Source organism: Tamandua tetradactyla, chromosome 17 (genome assembly GCF_023851605.1).
Source record: "Tamandua tetradactyla isolate mTamTet1 chromosome 17, mTamTet1.pri, whole genome shotgun sequence".
NCBI classification, from domain to species: Eukaryota; Metazoa; Chordata; class Mammalia; order Pilosa; family Myrmecophagidae; genus Tamandua; species Tamandua tetradactyla.
Window position 1 is genome coordinate 60,295,017 of NC_135343.1, and position 17,007 is coordinate 60,312,023.

General features: G+C 38.5%; 1 protein-coding gene across 1 annotated transcript in view; it reads right to left on the reverse strand.

The window, feature by feature from the left end:
* The window catches only part of RMND5A (required for meiotic nuclear division 5 homolog A), a 75,559-nt gene that overhangs the window by 21,011 nt on the left and 37,541 nt on the right, over positions 1–17,007 (reverse strand). Inside the window, exons 3-4 of the mRNA XM_077134834.1 lie at positions 11,810–11,944; positions 10,311–10,411 (exon numbers count right to left, since the gene is read on the reverse strand). Of these exons, the coding sequence (XP_076990949.1) occupies positions 10,311–10,411; positions 11,810–11,944 (236 nt within the window). The remainder of the gene's footprint in view (positions 1–10,310; positions 10,412–11,809; positions 11,945–17,007) is intronic.

Here is a 17,007-nt window from a genome sequence, read left to right on the forward strand (position 1 = left end):
GTAAACTTGTGACTTATTCAATTCCCTCTTTTAAAAGTCATTCTGTTTCTGGTATACTGCATTCCAACAGCTAGCAAACTAGAACACCATCCTATTATCACCTTGCATTGGTGTGGAACATTTGTTATAACTGATGAAAGCAAATTTTTATAATTGTGCTACTGACTACAGTCTATGTTTAACTTAGGGTTATGTTTAACTTAGGGTTCAGTTCATGCAATTCCATGGAGTTTTAAAAAAATTTTTATTCTAGTAACATATCTAACCTAAAATCTCCCTTTGTAACCACATTCAGATATATATCTCAGTGCTAGTAACTACATTTACAATGTGTGCCACCATCACCACCATCTATTATCAAAACATTTCCATCATTCTAAACAGGGACCATGTACATTTTAAACCTTAACTTTTCATTCCCTATTTCACTTTTGCCCATTTTTTCATTGGGTTATTTGTCTTTCTGTTGAGGATTTCTTTATATATTCTGCATATGTGGTTTAATATGTGGTTTCCAAATATTTTCTTCCATAGTGTAGGCTGTCATTTTACTGTCATGACAAAGTCTTTTGAGGTAAAAGTTTTTTTAAAATTTTAAGGTGGTCCCATTTATCTATTTGTTTTTTGTTGTTGTTGCTTGTGCTTTGGTGTAAAGTCTAAGAAAACACTGCCTAACACAAGGTCCTGAATATGCTTCCCTACATTTTCTTCTAAGAGTTTTATAACTCTGGCTCTTATATTTAGGTCTTTAATTCACCCTGAGTTGACTTTTATAATATGATGTGAGGTAGTAGTTCACCTTCATCCTTTTGCAAATGGAGTTTCATTTTCCAAGCATTATCTGTTGAAAAGACAATGCTTTTTCAATGAGTGGTCTTTGCCATCCTTGTCAAAAATCAATTTGCCATAAATGTGAGGGTTGATCTCTGAGCTCTTAATGATTCCACTGGTCTACATGTCTGTCTTCCTGCCAGTATTGTGCTGTTTTGATGACTGTGGATTTGTGATAAATTTTAAGCTCTCACTTTTGGCTACTGTGAATAATGCTGCAATCTGGCAAGCCCTCTTAAAACGGAATCTATTAGCCTCAGTGACCTACTAACTAAAGGAAAAAGGAGGAAGAAAAGAATTAAGACTTTAAGATCTTAGCTTGCGTAGCTGGAGAAAAGGTGACACAAATAATATCAGGATTAACAGGATGAATAAATCTAAGATGATTTCAGAATTCTAAGTTGGAGATGGTCAGGATCAGCTGGAAAATTATCCTGCAGTACAGAAGACAAGTTAGAACTAGTCAAGCTGTAAGGTTCTGTCAAGCACTTAGATTTAGCATTATTACGTCGAAAGTCTTACAGGAGAGCTTAATTTTCAAGGGATTGCATGGATATATCAAGGAGAATATATATAGGAGCCTGTGTGGTTTTTGACACTTCTACTAAGACTTTGCAAAGAGAACTGCAAATTCTTCCTATAAGGTGCTATGGTACTTCCTATAAAGTACCCCAGAGGCAGTGGTGAGATGCTCCTGCAGCACCTGAAAATGTTCTCCAATCTCCAGTGGGAGCATGTCTCAGTAGTGCCACTGTCTTAAATGCTGTCAGCCTGGGCCAGGGAGGAAACTCGCCAGAAGGAAGGTTTCAGCAGATCTTGAGAAGACTTTCAACCACACATATGAAATAAATGCAAAGTGAAAATAGGAGGTGCTCTTCCTCCCCCTACCACACACTTATTAGATCTTTGAAGATTTAAAAGCATGTGGGGATAGATAATCAGCTGTGATAGCAAAGGCATGAACCTAGGGAATCTACCCTTTACCCTCTATATTAATGGTAGGATTGTACCATTAATACAAAAGGAACATAAAGGAACAACCTTTATGGAGGGCAATCTGGCAAGATCAATCCTAATTTTAAGTGCTCTGTTCTAGCTTGCTAGCTGCCAGAATGCAATATACTAGAAACGGAATGCTTTTAAAAAGGGGAATTTAATAAGTTGCAAGTTAACAGTTTTTAGACCGTGGAAATGTCCCAGTTAAAGCAAGTCTATAGAAATGTCCAATTAAGGCATCCAGGGAAAATACCTTAGTTCAAGAAGGCCGATGAAGTTCAGGGTTTCTCTCTGAAGTGGAAAGGCACATGACAAACATGGCATCATCTGCTAGCTTTTTCTTCTGGCTTCCTGTTTCATGATGCTCCCCAGGAGGCATTTTCTTTCTTCATCTCCAAAGGTTGCTGGCTGGTGAACTCTCTGTTTCTCGAGGCTATGTCATTCTCTGATCTCTCAGAATCTCTCTTTTTCTCCGAAATGGAGAATCTTTTATAGGATTCCAGTAAACTAATCAAGACCCACCCAGAACGAGTAAAGACACATCTCCAACTAATCTAGTTTAACAACCACTCTTGATTGAGTCACATCTCCAGAGAGATGAAACAATTAAAGTTTCAAACACACAGTACTGAATAGGGATAAGAAGAAATGGCTGCCTTTATAAAATGGGAATAGGATTAAAACATGGCTTTTCTAGGGTACATACATCCTTTCAAACTGGCACATGCTCCCCGACCCAACATTCTAGGAACATACCCTACAGAGACAGTTGGGCCTGCTAAAAAATAGTGCAAAAATTATTCACTGCTGCAGCACTTATAAAACAAAGGATTGGAAACTACCAAAGGTCCATCCACAGGGAATGTTTAAGTGAAAATATGTGGTTTCCAAATATTTTCTCCCATTGTATAGGCTGTCATTTTACTGTCATGACAAAGTTCTTTGAGGTAAAAGTTTTTTTTAATTTTAAGGTGGTCCCATTTATCTATTTTTAGTTGTTGTTGTTGCTTCTGCTTTGGCGTAAAGTCTAAGAAAACACTGCCTAACACAAGGTCCTGAATACGCTTCTCTACATTTTCTTCTAAGAGTTTTATAACTCTGGCTCTTATATTTAGGTCTTTAATCCACCTGAGTTGACTTCCCCAAAACAGAATTCTAAACAATCGCTAAATAAATAGATATAGTTTTTTATGCACAAATATAGGTAAATTTTCAATGTTAAGTGAAAAGAAACAAACGATACAGGTCAGCATGTATAGTGTGCAACACATTTGTGCATAAAAAGTACATATACATAACACTGGCTTATAAATGTATGGATTATCTCTGGAAGAACACATAAGAAACACATTAGCTGACTGCCTAAGGGGAAGGAAGTTAGGTAATCAGGAAGCAAGGTAGAGCAAAGACCTACTTTTCATGATGTAAGTTTTGTACCTTTTGGTCTTTGTATCTTGTCCATATATTACCTATATTCAGCTATTGCTGACACAAACCTGAAATACAGAGGTTTTATATAATATAATGTTTTATTAAAAATGTAAATCAGAAAAGGAAGGCTGGTTTCTTAGTTTGCTGTGGTCACTGTAACAAAATTGCAAAGACTGTTGGCTTAAATGCAGGAATTTATTGCCTCACAGCTTTGCTGGAAGCCCAAAATCAAGACATTGGCAGGGTTCTGCTTTTCCTGAAGTCTGCAGCATTCCGAGGTAGCTGGTGGCGATCATTAACTCATTTCTGATTCGTTCACATAACCATATCTCTCCCATCCTTCTCTTACTCGTGTCTGCATTTCTCCTGCTTATAAGGACTCCAGTCACATCGGATTAAGATACACCCTGGTTCACTTTGGTCTCATCTTACCTAATAGGATCTTTGAAGATCTTATTTACAAATGAATTCACAACCACAGGACTAGAAGTTAGAACCTGCACAGATATTTTGGGGGGACATGATTCAGTCCATAACAGCTGGCAAGCAATGGAAGCCTAAAAAAAGAGTGACCGAGGAAATAAGGACCACGTTGGGAAAAGGAGTCTTGGCCAATGAAATGTGAACTACCCAACAGTTTTTTGTTGTTGTTGCGTGAAAATGTTTTTTTTTTCATTTTAATATATTTATTGAGAAATATCCGTACATGTACAGTCCAACCATATTAAACCATATTATATAATCAATGGCTCACAAACATCACCACATAGTTGTATATTCTTCACTATGATCATTTTTAGAACATTTGCATCACTCCAGAAAAAGAAATAAAAATAAAAATAAAAAAAAAAAAGAACTTACCTCCTGTGCCAATTTAAAAGGATTATGTACCCTAGAAAAGCCATGTTTTAATCCTGAATCATCTTGTGGATCTTTTAATCCCTATTCAGCACTATAGGCTGGAAACCTGACTAGAGTATCTCCACAGAGCTGTGGCTCATCCAACTGTGGGTATTAACCTTTGATGAGAGGGAGATGTGACTCTACCCACTCCAGGTGGGTCTTGGTTAGTTTACTGGAATCCTTTAAAAGTGGAAACATTTTGCAAAAATCAGCAGAGCCTCAAGGACCTTTTGGGGGTCCTGGCTCATTCCAGGGAGTCAGGTTCCATGTTGCCAGAGAGATTCACATCCCTAGGAGTCATGTCCCATGTAGGGGAAGGGCAGGGAGTTCATAAACCAAATTGGCTTAGAGACATCACATCTGAGTAACAAAGAGGTTCTCTGAGGGTGATTCTTAGGCATAATTATCAGTAGGCAGAGCTTCTCCTTTATAGGAATAAGCTTAATAGGGGCAAACCCCAAGATTGAGGGCTTGGCCTATTGAATTGGTTGTTCTCACTGCTTGTGAGAATATCAGGAATTCCCCAGAGGAGAAAGTTTAGTATTTCCTCCTTTCTCCCCAGTCCCTCAAGTGGACTGGGAAATACTTTTTTATTCCATGCTCAGATTACTCTGGGATATATCAGGGCATCGCACGAACCTGTACAAACCAACAAAATCTAACCCTATAAGACTCCATGTAATTATGGTATTCAAGTAAACAGACCATACAGGTTAAATTAGATAATGTGCTAGCCAAAATATAAATTTTGTACCAAATAAACATCTCTCCCTTTGGTCTCTCACAGAGGCTGAAGTTTGAGAATATGGGCCATATCATCCTTCATTCAATATTCTGGTTTACCTTAGTCCTATTCAGATCAGATTCATTCATATCTCTAAACAAAGTCTGATCATTTTTTCAGCTTCTCAACAGTTGCTGAATGGGATAATGCTGACCTTCATAGCTTCAGTGCTGTAAGTCTGAGTCTCAGGTGTCATATAAATACCAAAAGTTTCAGAGAATGGCCAGGTAAATAGCTCAGTATCTCAGAATTTAGAAATATCAGTTACAACTCCTAAATATATGTAACTGCTGTAAGAGATTACAATCTAGGGATCTTTACAAAGGGCCCCAACCAGATAACCCATGCTCTCGACTTTAATTATCAGAGTTTGTATATTATAGTTAATCTGTATGAATGAGGCATGATAATATTTGTGTTTTTTGTTTCCGACATTTTATTCAGCATACTGTCCTTAAGGTTCATGCACCTAGTTACATTCCTCACAACTTCATTTCTTCTTGTGGCTACTCAGTAGTCCACTGAATGTAAAGTGGTAACCAGTTTCCACTTCCATTCCTCAGTTGTTGTACCTTTAGGCCACCTCCATCCACTGCAAATCTCCCACACTGCCACCTTAAACACCAGTGTGCATATGTCCATTCGTGCTCCCACTCTCATTTCTTCCAGGTATATACCCAGCAACAGGGTTTCAAGATCATATGGCAACTCCCCACCCCTAGCCTCCTATGAAGCCACCACACTGCCTTCTGAAGGGGCTGCACCTCTCAGCTTCCCTACCAACAGTGAATAGGTAAATCTCTTTCTTCACATTTTCTGTAGCACTTGTTTCCCTCTGTTCATTTTTAAACAGTTTTATCCACACATCATACAATCCAACCTAAGTAAACAGACGTGCCTTCACCACCATAATCTATCTACATGAAGACACTTCCTTTTCTTCCGCATAGAATCTATACCTGCCCACCAGTTTTGTAAGGCTATCTCCACTGCAGAGACAAAGGCATGGAGGATACCTTAGCTTGAGAAAATTAAGCACATTCTACAACAATTGCCCCTTGTTCCAACTCCATGCTCAGCAAATTCAGATTAAACTATCTTCCCCATAGAGCTGCCTCACTCGCATTAGTTTTAGATCCATTAGTCATCTAGATTGCATGCGTAATTTACTAATTGAGGTTTTTATACTCTTTTGAAGCTCAGGCCTGTTCTCACTGTATTGAAAAGCCCAGGTTTCTGAGTCCACAAGGCTGAAAGTCAGATCCTAGTCTGCAGCAAATCCACCAAGGTAAAGGTCCCTGAGATTCCTTCAGGAAAGCAACAAGCTGGCTTCCCATAAAGGCAGCAATTTCCTTCAAGATGTCACACAGCTACAAGGTCATTTTCTATTTTTCTAGTATTTCCCATCTCTTTGTATTAAGTTATTGTTACTTTCTTATTGGTGCTGATTATTTTTGGTTCTCCTTCTATCTGCCACCTGAAGGAGGGCATGTCTGCTTAAGTTTCCCTTCAAGCAATTCCATCATTTATTTAAAGCCTACACAGTAATAACAGCACTGTCATAGGGCCCAAGAGTAATTCTAAAGGTAGACAAAACAATCTGGGTGAGAAGAAAAATCTGTCTACAAACTCAGAAATACACAGGTATGAGCAAGGATGCAGCAGGTCCTGACTGAATTTGTACATATGATTAGTTGACCTTCTTTCTTGCATTCTGTTCACTGACTCACCACTTGCAAGCAGTAACTAACAGTCTCTAGGCTTCCTTCTCACCAAGGCATTCCAGGGTTTCTATTCACACCCATTTTTTGTTGGCTTCTGTCTCAACTACCTAGGCTGCCTCAGGGAGCCACTGTAGCCCCTCACCTCTTCCTTTCCCTTTGTGTGCACCATGAGACTTCCTCCCCACATGTACAAATAGAAAACACTAAGCAATCAGTAGGTTCTACCCCCCTGCGTCTGAACCAGAATTCCCCAAACTGGTATCCCACATTTCCCATCTTTTGCAAAATAAATTTTCTATATCTTGCCCATAAAGGATGTTCAGTAAATATCTGCTTTGCCTCCACCAGTAATAGGCAAGAAATGGAAAAGTCTGAGTTGCGGTAATGGAGATTTCTATTAAATTTCTATTTTCCATTCTACAGAACTTCAATTTTGTGGGTTTTTAATAGGTGTTTGGGGCTGAAGGGGAAGAGTTCTTTGGTTAAACATGCACAGGAACCACTAGGCTACATGAAGTTAAATGACTTTCTTTACTTTAATGAGGATCCATTTAATATGCTAAAGTGAGTCTTTTAGAGGAAAGTATTAGGGGAATATTATATGTAGCATCTCCCATATGTTCTTTTGACTCCACATCCTTTTTTCATGACCATCTTCTAGGTCTCAAAACTTCCTCTGCAAAACAAGGATAATGATACTTACCTCAAAGTTATTACAAGGACTGAATAATATATGTAAAATGCTTAGTACAAATGCTAGGCACATTTAAAACAATCAAGGAGAGTTAGCTAGAATTATTAGTACATTCCGCTATGCTAATATTGAACACAGCAATTCTCCCAGAAATGTGACGCAAGAACATCTGTACTGTATCCCCACTGTTACCATCAAGTGGTCCTCCCTTTGCCTAAGAGGAACTGGCTTGAGACCACCAATAACAGAAAAACTGACATCTATTACATAGCTATGAATAAGAAACCTAGGTCTTATATGCATGAAGCATAAAGTTAAAAGAGTCCTAGAAATTTTCTTCATTTCAAAAGAAAAAGCCTTGAGTCCTCTGTGGGCCAAGACAGTTCAAATATTCAGCAGAGTCTCCAGTACATAGTAAATATGTTATAAAAGCTTGATGAAAAACTTGAGAAATAAATAGATAAACGAATACTACCCTGAGTAAAACCCAACATTATTTCCCAATCACTATAAACAACTGGGAAATGCAGTACCTTCTTATACTTAGATTTCTTCACTATTCTGTGGAGACACTTAATCATGTAGATGGAAGTATCAGAGAGAAGAGTGGGTGCACTCTCTCTGTGTTTAAGAGGAATCAAGGGTACATGATTTAACTTATCTTCCAGGTAGGCTACAATAAAAAAACTGTTTAAACAAAAGTATATAAAGGTAATATGCATCTTACACAACGATACTGTTTAAGTGAGCTCTATCTTTAAAGATAGAGTATGTATCTCAAATTTGTATTTCTACTTTATACAAGAATTTATAGCAAATATTTACAGGAATCCCAATCTGTCTGGTCTGGTTTAAAAACTGTACAAATTCTATTTAAGGGGATGGAAAAGTTTTGGTGATAGATGGTGGTGACGGCAGCACAATATTGTGAACGTAATTAACAGCACTGAATTAAGAAAAAAACTGTAAAATTTTCTAAGAATTAATAAACTATCACAAACAAATTAAACATGAGGAAGTAAATGGTTTAGTAGAAGAAAAAAGTAAAATTAAAAAATGTGTATATTATAAATCAAAGATCTTTCTAGCTATTTTTTCTCCCCTGGGAACAATGATGTCAAATCGTTCTGGTTTTAAAACGCCAGATTCTCAGGCTAAGACCTCACAACAATATCACTGCTTCTATCACCCAGTATCCTTTCTTTATTTCAGAAGCTTTTTATTTATTTACAAATAGCTCCTTACATTAAAAAATTCTAGGACAGGGGTCAAATTATAGCCATGGATGAAATATGGCCTGCTGCCCGTGTAGTACACCAAAAGACCAAGAATGGTTTTACCTTTTTTTTTTTTTAAAGAGGCTGTAAGAATGATAAATAGGCAACATTTACTGGGTCCCAATTATGCGTGAAATGCTAGTAAGGACAAAGAGCCATCTAACCTAGTCCTCACCCAGCCAGGACTGACCCCTTAGTGAATATGTATATGAGAAGACTCACTAAGAATATAAGAATATAGGATGGCATACCACCCTCATGTAAGTTATAAATGTTGTGAGTTAAATTAGAAAATCAGTAGACTCTCCCATCCTATGTTAACACTTAAACTAATGGTTTCCTTATTTAACTTGCAGCTTCTATAAGTCTTCTTCAGACATTATTAAAATATTAAACCAGTAGGAAAGTTAGAAACTGAGCTGATGTTTTCTCTTCAATGCTTAAAACTAACTGCTACACGTTTAAATCTCCAAGGTGTGCTAAAAGTCTATAATAAAGACAGCTAAACTATATACCATTAGAGGTTTGGAAAATGTCAACATAGGCACTAATTCTCTAATTACTGAAAGGCATTCACCATAATTTATGTAGCCATGCATAAAACTTCAGGTCAAAATGTGATTTTTATAACTCAAAAATAGTATATATTTAGGCATATTAAGGGAAGCAAACTCATTTAGATATACTGGGCTATAATTGTTTATAGGCAGAAGAAATTACTAGTGAGAAAAGCAGAGATACTTTATTTAGAAAACAATAGTTCAAAATAAGGCTGTTCAGTTCCACTCCTAGGGATATATCCTAGAAAAAAAAGAAAACATATGTCCACACAAAAATTTGCATACGAATGTTCATAACAGCTTTATAAAGGAGAGTGACTGCTGATGGGTACAGGGTTTCTTTTTTGGGACGATGAAAATGTTCAAAAATTAGTTGTCCTCATATCTGCACAGTTTTTCAGGGGTTATACTAAAATCCATTGAACTCTAAAATTAAAGTAGATGAATTACATGGCCTGTGAATTGTATTTCATAAATTTGTTTAAAAAATAAGTAAAGTCACTGAATAAGTTAAAAAAAAAAAAAAAAAGAGGCTGTAATATAAAGCAAAGAATATGAGACAGAGACCTTATGTGATTGACCAAAGCCTAAAATATTTACCGTCTGGTCCCTTGCAGAAAATCCTGCCAACCCTACCCTATGATAATATTTATTAAACCTTCCACAGTTATTTCAGACATAATTCATATCAATGACAAGTTTATGATGAAATATCAAATATTACAGTAGTAACAAGAATAGAGCACCTTCATAACAATGTCTGCTCTCTTCCTGCATACCATTCAGTCCCAACAGCAAAGTCAACTGGTTTTTAGGAGGCCAGCACAGAGTCCAGTGAATTATGGAAGCTCGCATCTCAAACTAGGACATGAACAGTGGCACTTCAGTCATGATGCTAGCCCAAATAGCTCCACCTGACTACAGGAAACCCTTCACTCTCACAGGAATTCAGACTAACTGATAAGTGAAGTAAATGCTAACCATTTTCTCATGTTGCACATCTTCATATTTCACCCTGCTAAAAGAAATAAATAATTCTTCTCCCTTGATTTCTCTGAAGTGTACCCGAGATAAGACAAGAAAATAAATAAAACAAACTTAGTAACTCACTCGAGAGCAGGTCTCAGAACTCTGACTTTTAATGCTTCTAATATTCGATTTAGCTCCACAAATGGTTCTTTCTGACTTGGGTCTACAGAAAGACCAGATTCCTGAAGAAAAAAAAGGAAGAATTTCTTTTTACCAGTAATCAGAGTAATGAGATAGAGCTAAAAGCACATCCTAGATTATAAAATGATGAGAAAGATCATTAATATATATTTCTATAGCTGAGGCTGATGACTGTTCCCTGGATTCATTCTTCCTCCTTACCAATGGTAGAACCCCCAAATTTCAGCTAGGCACATGACCAAATGGAATAAAGCTGGGTACGGTCTTGGATGATACCAGTCCAGGCCAATGAAATATAAGCATGTACTCTTTGTCCCTTCTGGGGATACAAAGGTGTGCCAATGCTCTAACTGCTATTCTGGGCCCCAGGGACAAGGGCCAAAGCAGGAAAAGCAGAGCTACAAGGAGTCGAGGTTACTAAGAACTTCATGGAGCAAAGTTACTGCACAAGCCGTGGACTTCCTTCTACCTTTGATTTCTCTGAGAAAAATACACTTCATTTTTGTTTAAACCACTGGTATTTTGAGTCTTTATTACTTACACATAAACTGAATCTTAAATGACACCATCTACTTTAGGAACTTTATATGGACACACACAAAATCCTTGCCAGACACAGAGAAAGATCTGAGTTATTGTTTATCTAAATTGTTTAAAAGACAAACGGCTCAGATTAGAGATCTGGTTTATATATTGGATTTAAACTAATTCTTACAGTCCTTCATTTTTCTAAATGGAAGATACAATAGCATTTAGTGGCTTAGAATAGAGGCTGAAGTCATGCGAATTTTGGACCAAATCTCAGTTCCTTCATTGAGACATAGATGGTCTTGGGCAAAGTTATTTACTTCTCCAGACTTCACCTGCAGAATAGGAACAACTTCGACCACACTGAACTGCAGTGAGGAGTAAAGTCAGGGCTTAGCAGATGGAAAACACTCAATAAATTGTGGTGGCTACTGTCATGACTTGGCGGTATTGGCAAACTGCTCTGAAACCCCCAGGCTCATGTCTAGTAGACATAAAAAACAGCATTGCTCACCTGAAGTAGATTTTATCTTGAAATTCATTTCATAAACAAGCTCCTATAAGCTGGAACAGATCAGGGCAGGAAGTAAACTCTCTGTCCTGCCTTGCTAACCTTCACTATCAAAAAAAGAAAGAAAGCAGTATTGCTTCTGGCCTCCTTGGTTCATAACCCTGGGACCTACCTTCTGGACCAGGAACAAGGGAAGAATCATCCAGAGAACAAGTTCTAGCACTATATTTTTACCAATTAAAAAAAAAAATTATATATATATATATATATTACCTGGTAAAATGAGTCGGCCCTGATAATTAAAATGCTGAGATTCTATCAATGGCCAGAAGAAGACTTAAAATCCACTCTGCAAACAATGGAACCCCCAGTACCCTTGCTTCTTTCTCACACCAACTACCTGGCATAGCTCCTCGGCGACATCCAGCATCCCCTGTCGGAAGAAGTGCTCCGCCATGACTTCATTGAGAAGCCTTTGGCTGTCTGACTGCCAGCAGCCATCTATGCCCACGCTGCTAATGTCTGAATCAAAATTCTGGAAAAGAAAAAAAAAGATCAGGAATTGACTGAGAGATGGCACTTTATGATTTTACCCCACCTAACAGGAGAATGGTCTTTGCTTCACTTTCCTACTAAGTCCCCAATTCAAATTTTTCTGTAGCCTATAAGACAGGAAGGAATTTTTCTATTACTCTTTTCTAAAACCTTTCATTCTCATAGACTACTGCTAGGAGAGTATGAGTAACATTTTTAGAGGGTAAGTGGAAAAATATATAAATGTAATGTGAATAAACTGATTTCTAGGTATTATACTACAGTGATATTTTCAGAAGTATGCAATGATATGTATAAAAGCAGACTCAATGAACACTGTAAACAGGCAAAAAAATAATAATAATAATAAAGGGAGAGAAACTATATGCCCATCAACAAAGGCTTAGCTAAGTACTCCACGGCACATCCAAACAACCACAGGTTAAGAGAGAAGGCTCCATCACTTACTAGCTGTGAGATTTTGGCCAAATTACTTTATGTCTTTGGGCCTCAGCTTCCTTACTAAAGTGGAGAAAAGAATCGTACCACCTTTGCTGGACCTCTATAAGGATTGAATTAAACGTTGGTTATTACTATTGCAATGATTACTAGTCCATTAAAAAACTGAGGTTCACTGCTCTGTATGTACCGACATGGAAAAGTATTCGTAACACATGAAGTGACCCCATTTTTGTCATTAAAAAAAATTGCAGCTTCTGCGTCAAGAGGGTGGCTTAACAATGTGCACATTTTAGTTCGTCCTCCAGAACAACTACTAAATAATCAGAAACAGTACAGAACAGCTCCTGGGCCCACGTCAGCGACCGGACACACAGACTATGCTGGTCCAGTGTGGACCAGCTCGACCGGCTGCAAGCCCCCACCCAGAACCATCAGTTCCCCAAGCTGCGGCAGCCAGCGCCCCTCCCCCACAGGCTGTTTCCCAGAGGGGAAAGGAAAGGAACTTTACCAGCAGCAGGGACTGAGCACGATCAAATGCCAACTGTGGAATTAATTAACAAATTCTGACTACTAAAAATAGGCCCCCAGCTTAGGTGAACCTGGTCAAACGGAGGTTGCTCATTTTTGCCCCAGCGCCAAGGGGGCAGGACTGAGGGAAAAAGGGGGGAGAAAAAGAAGGAACAGAGGTTTTTCTGGCTGTATTTCTACAAAGGCTTGACTGCCTTTGGATATAGCGGCAGGACTTCTCAAGCTGCAACTGCCCCAGGCATAGGCAGAAGTGAGCTCTTTTGGAGGCTTCTCTGGAGCCTGTGCCTTCCCCAGGAGAGGGGTGAAGTCCAACTCAGGTGGAAACTCTCTCTCAAGGAATTCAGACACCAGGGCTTGGTGATTTGAAGCCATTAAAACCAGCCTACAACCTCTCCTCTGTCTCCACCACACCCCCAGCAGGGAGAGTCTGCCAAAGTTAAAGGTACCACATCATCTTATGCTGGTGGGACCTGAAGTCAGACAAGCGCCACATACTGGGCAGGATAAGAAAAACAGTCCAGAGACTTCACAGGAAAGTCTTTCAACCTGCTGAGTCTCACTCTCAGGGAAAACCGATGCAGGTGACTCTTTCCTCCTGATAGGAGGCCAGTTTGGTCTGGAAAAATCCAGCTGGGGTCTATAATATCTAAGTAGACCCTCCTAAGGGTGTGTGTGTGGGGGAAAGGCACCATACAAGCAGGGCAAGAAACAAGAAGACAAGAACTGAAAAATTCTCCTCTGTTAAACAAAACTTAAGCTAGAGGTCCAGATAAAGCTGAACTGAATGTCAAAGAACAGAGACAACAAATCCATCCAGCAAGAAAACCCTAGGTAAAGGAAGTGAAAGCAATCTCCAGAATAAACTAATTAAGGTAATTAAATGCCTAGACGCCAGTAAAAAATAACAAATCACACTAGGAAAATTGAATATATGGCCCAGTCAAAGGAACAAACCAACAATTCAAATGACAAACAGGAGTTAAAAACAATTAATTCAGAATATACGAACAGACATGGAAAACCTCATCAAAAACCAAATCAATGAATTGAGGGAGGATATAAAGACAGCAAGGAATGAACAAAAAGAAGAAATTGAAAGTCTGAAAAAACAAATCACAGAATTTATAGGAATGAAAAGCAAGATAGAAGAGATGAAAAGAACAACGGAAACCTACAATGGTAGATTTTGAGAGGCAGAAGATAGGATTAGCGAACTGGAGGATGGAACATCTAAAATTTGATAAGAAAAAGAAAATATAGAGAAAAAATGGAAAAATATGAGCAGGGATTCAGGGAATTGAAAGACAATATGAAGCACATGAATATACGTGTTGTGGGTATCCCAGAAGGAGAAGAGAAGGGAAAAGGTGGAGAAAAACTAATGGAGGAAATTATCACTGAAAATTTCCCAACTCTTATGAAAGACTTAAAATTACAGATCCAAGAAGTGCAGCGTACCCCAAAGAGAATAGATCTAAATAGACATACTCCAAGACATTTACTAATCAGAATGTCAGAGGTCAAAGAGAAAGAGAGATTCTTGAAAGCTGCAAGAGAAAAGCAATCCATCATATACAAGGGAAGCCCAATAAGACTATGCGCAGATCTCTCAGCAGAAACTATGGAGGCAAGAAGACAGTGGGATGATACATTTAAATTATTAAGAGAAAAACTGCCAAGCAAGAATTCTATATCCAGCAAAACTGTCCCTCAAAAATGAGGGAGAAATTAAAACATTTTCAGACAAAAAAATCACTGAGAGAATTTGTGACCAAGAGACCAGCTCTGCAGGAAATACTAAAGGGAGCACTAGAGACAGATACGAAGACAGAAGAGAGAGGTGTGGAGAGAAGTGTAGAAAGGAAGACTATGAATAAAGGTAAAAAGAAGGAAAATTAGATATGACATATAAAATCCAGAAGGAAAAATAGTAGAAGAAAGTACTACCCATGCAGTAATAACACTGAATGTTAATGGATTAAACTCTCCAATCAAAAGACATAGTCTGGAAGAATGGATTAAAAAACAGGACCTATCTATACGCTGTCTCTACTCGAAGGACACGAGGGCAAGGACACAAATGGACATTTACACACCAATGTTTATAGCAGCATTATTTACAATTACCAAGAGATGGAAGCAGCCAAAATGTCCATCAACAGATGGTTGGCTAAACAAACTGTGGCATTTACATACAATGGAATATTATGCAGCTGTAAGACAGAATAAAGTTATGAAACATGTAACAACATGAATGGACCTTCAGGACTTTATGATGAGTGTGATTAGCCAGAAACAAAAGGACAAATACTGTATGGTCTCACTGATATGAACTGACATTAGTGAATAAACTTGGAATATTTCATTGGTAACAGAGACCATCAGGAGATAAAAATAGGGTAAGATATTGGGTAAGTGGAGCTGAAGGGATACAGATTGTGCAACAGGACTGAATAGAGAAACTCAGAAATGGACAGCACAACATTACCTAACTGTAATACAATTATGTTAAAACACTGAATGAAGCTGCATATGAGAATGATGGAGGAGGGCTGGGGCATAAATGAAATCACAAAGAAAAAAGACGATAAAGATTGAGATGGTATAATCTAGGAATGCCTAGAGTATATAATGATAGCGACTGTACAAATTTAAAAAATGTTTTGCATGAGGAAGAACAAAGGAATGTCATTACTGCAGTGTGCTAAAAATAGATGGTAATTAATATTTTAAAATTTCAACTTATGTGTGAGACTAAAGCAAAAAATGCTTATTTGGTACAAATTTATACTTTGACTAGTGCATCTCCTAATATAACTTAAGTGGATAGTTGGTTGAACACCTTAAGTACGTGGAACTTTGTATAGGACATGAAATTTTGTTGGTTTGTCCAGGTGATACCCTGATGAATCCCAGAGTGATTTGATCAGTGAGTGGAAAAGTATTTGCAAAGTCCCTGTATTAGTTAGGGTTCTCTAGAGAAACAGAATCAACAGGGAACACTTGCAAATATAAAATTTATAAAAGTGTCTCACGTGACCGTAAGAACGCAGAGTCCAAAATCCACAGGGCAGGCTGCGAAGCCGATGACTACAATGGATGGCCTGGATGAACTCCACAGGAGAGGCTCACCAGCCAAAGCAGGAATGGAACCTGTCTCCACTGAGTCCTCCTTAAAAGGCTTCCCATGATTAGATTTAGCATCACTAATTGCAGAAGACACTCCCCTTTGGCTGATTACAAACGGAATCAGCTGTGGATGCAGCTGACGTGATCATGACCTAATCCTATGAAATGTCCTCATTGCAACAGACAGGCCAGCGCTTGCCCAATCAGATAAACAGGTACCACAACCTGGCCAAGTTGACACCTGTCCCTAACCATGACAGTCCCCTTCGGGGAATGGTGAGAATGGGGGGAAACTCAACTTCCCCAAGTTGAATTCTTGATATTCTCACAAGTAGTGTGGGCAACCAAAGCTACTGGCTGAGCCCCCAGTCTTGGGGTTTGTTCATATGAAACTTATCCCTACAGGGGATAGGTCAAGCCTACTTAAAATTAGGCCTAAGAGTCACCCCCAAGAGAACCTCTTTTGTGACTCAGATGTGGCCTCTCTCTCCAACCAACACAGCAAGCAAACTCTACGTGGGACATGACTCCCAGGGGTATGGATCTTCCTGGCAACGTGGGACAGAAATCCCAGAATAAGCTGAGATTTAGCATCAAGGGACTGAGAAAAACTCTAGAATGAGCTGAGACCCAGCATCAAGGGATTGAGAAAACCTTCTAGACCAAAAGGGGGAAGAGTGAAATGAGACACAGTATCAATGGCTGAGAGATTCCAAACAGAGTCGAGAAGTTATCCTGCAGGTTATTCTTATGCATTAAGTAGATTATCACCTTGTTAACCCAGATGTAATGCAGAGGTTGGAGGGAACTGCCTGAAAATGTAGAGCTGTGTACCAGGAGCCATGTTTCTTGATGATGATTGTATAATGATATAGCTTTCACAATGTGACTGTGTGATTGTGAAAACCTTGTGTCTGATGCTCCTTTTATCTGCCTTGGCAACAG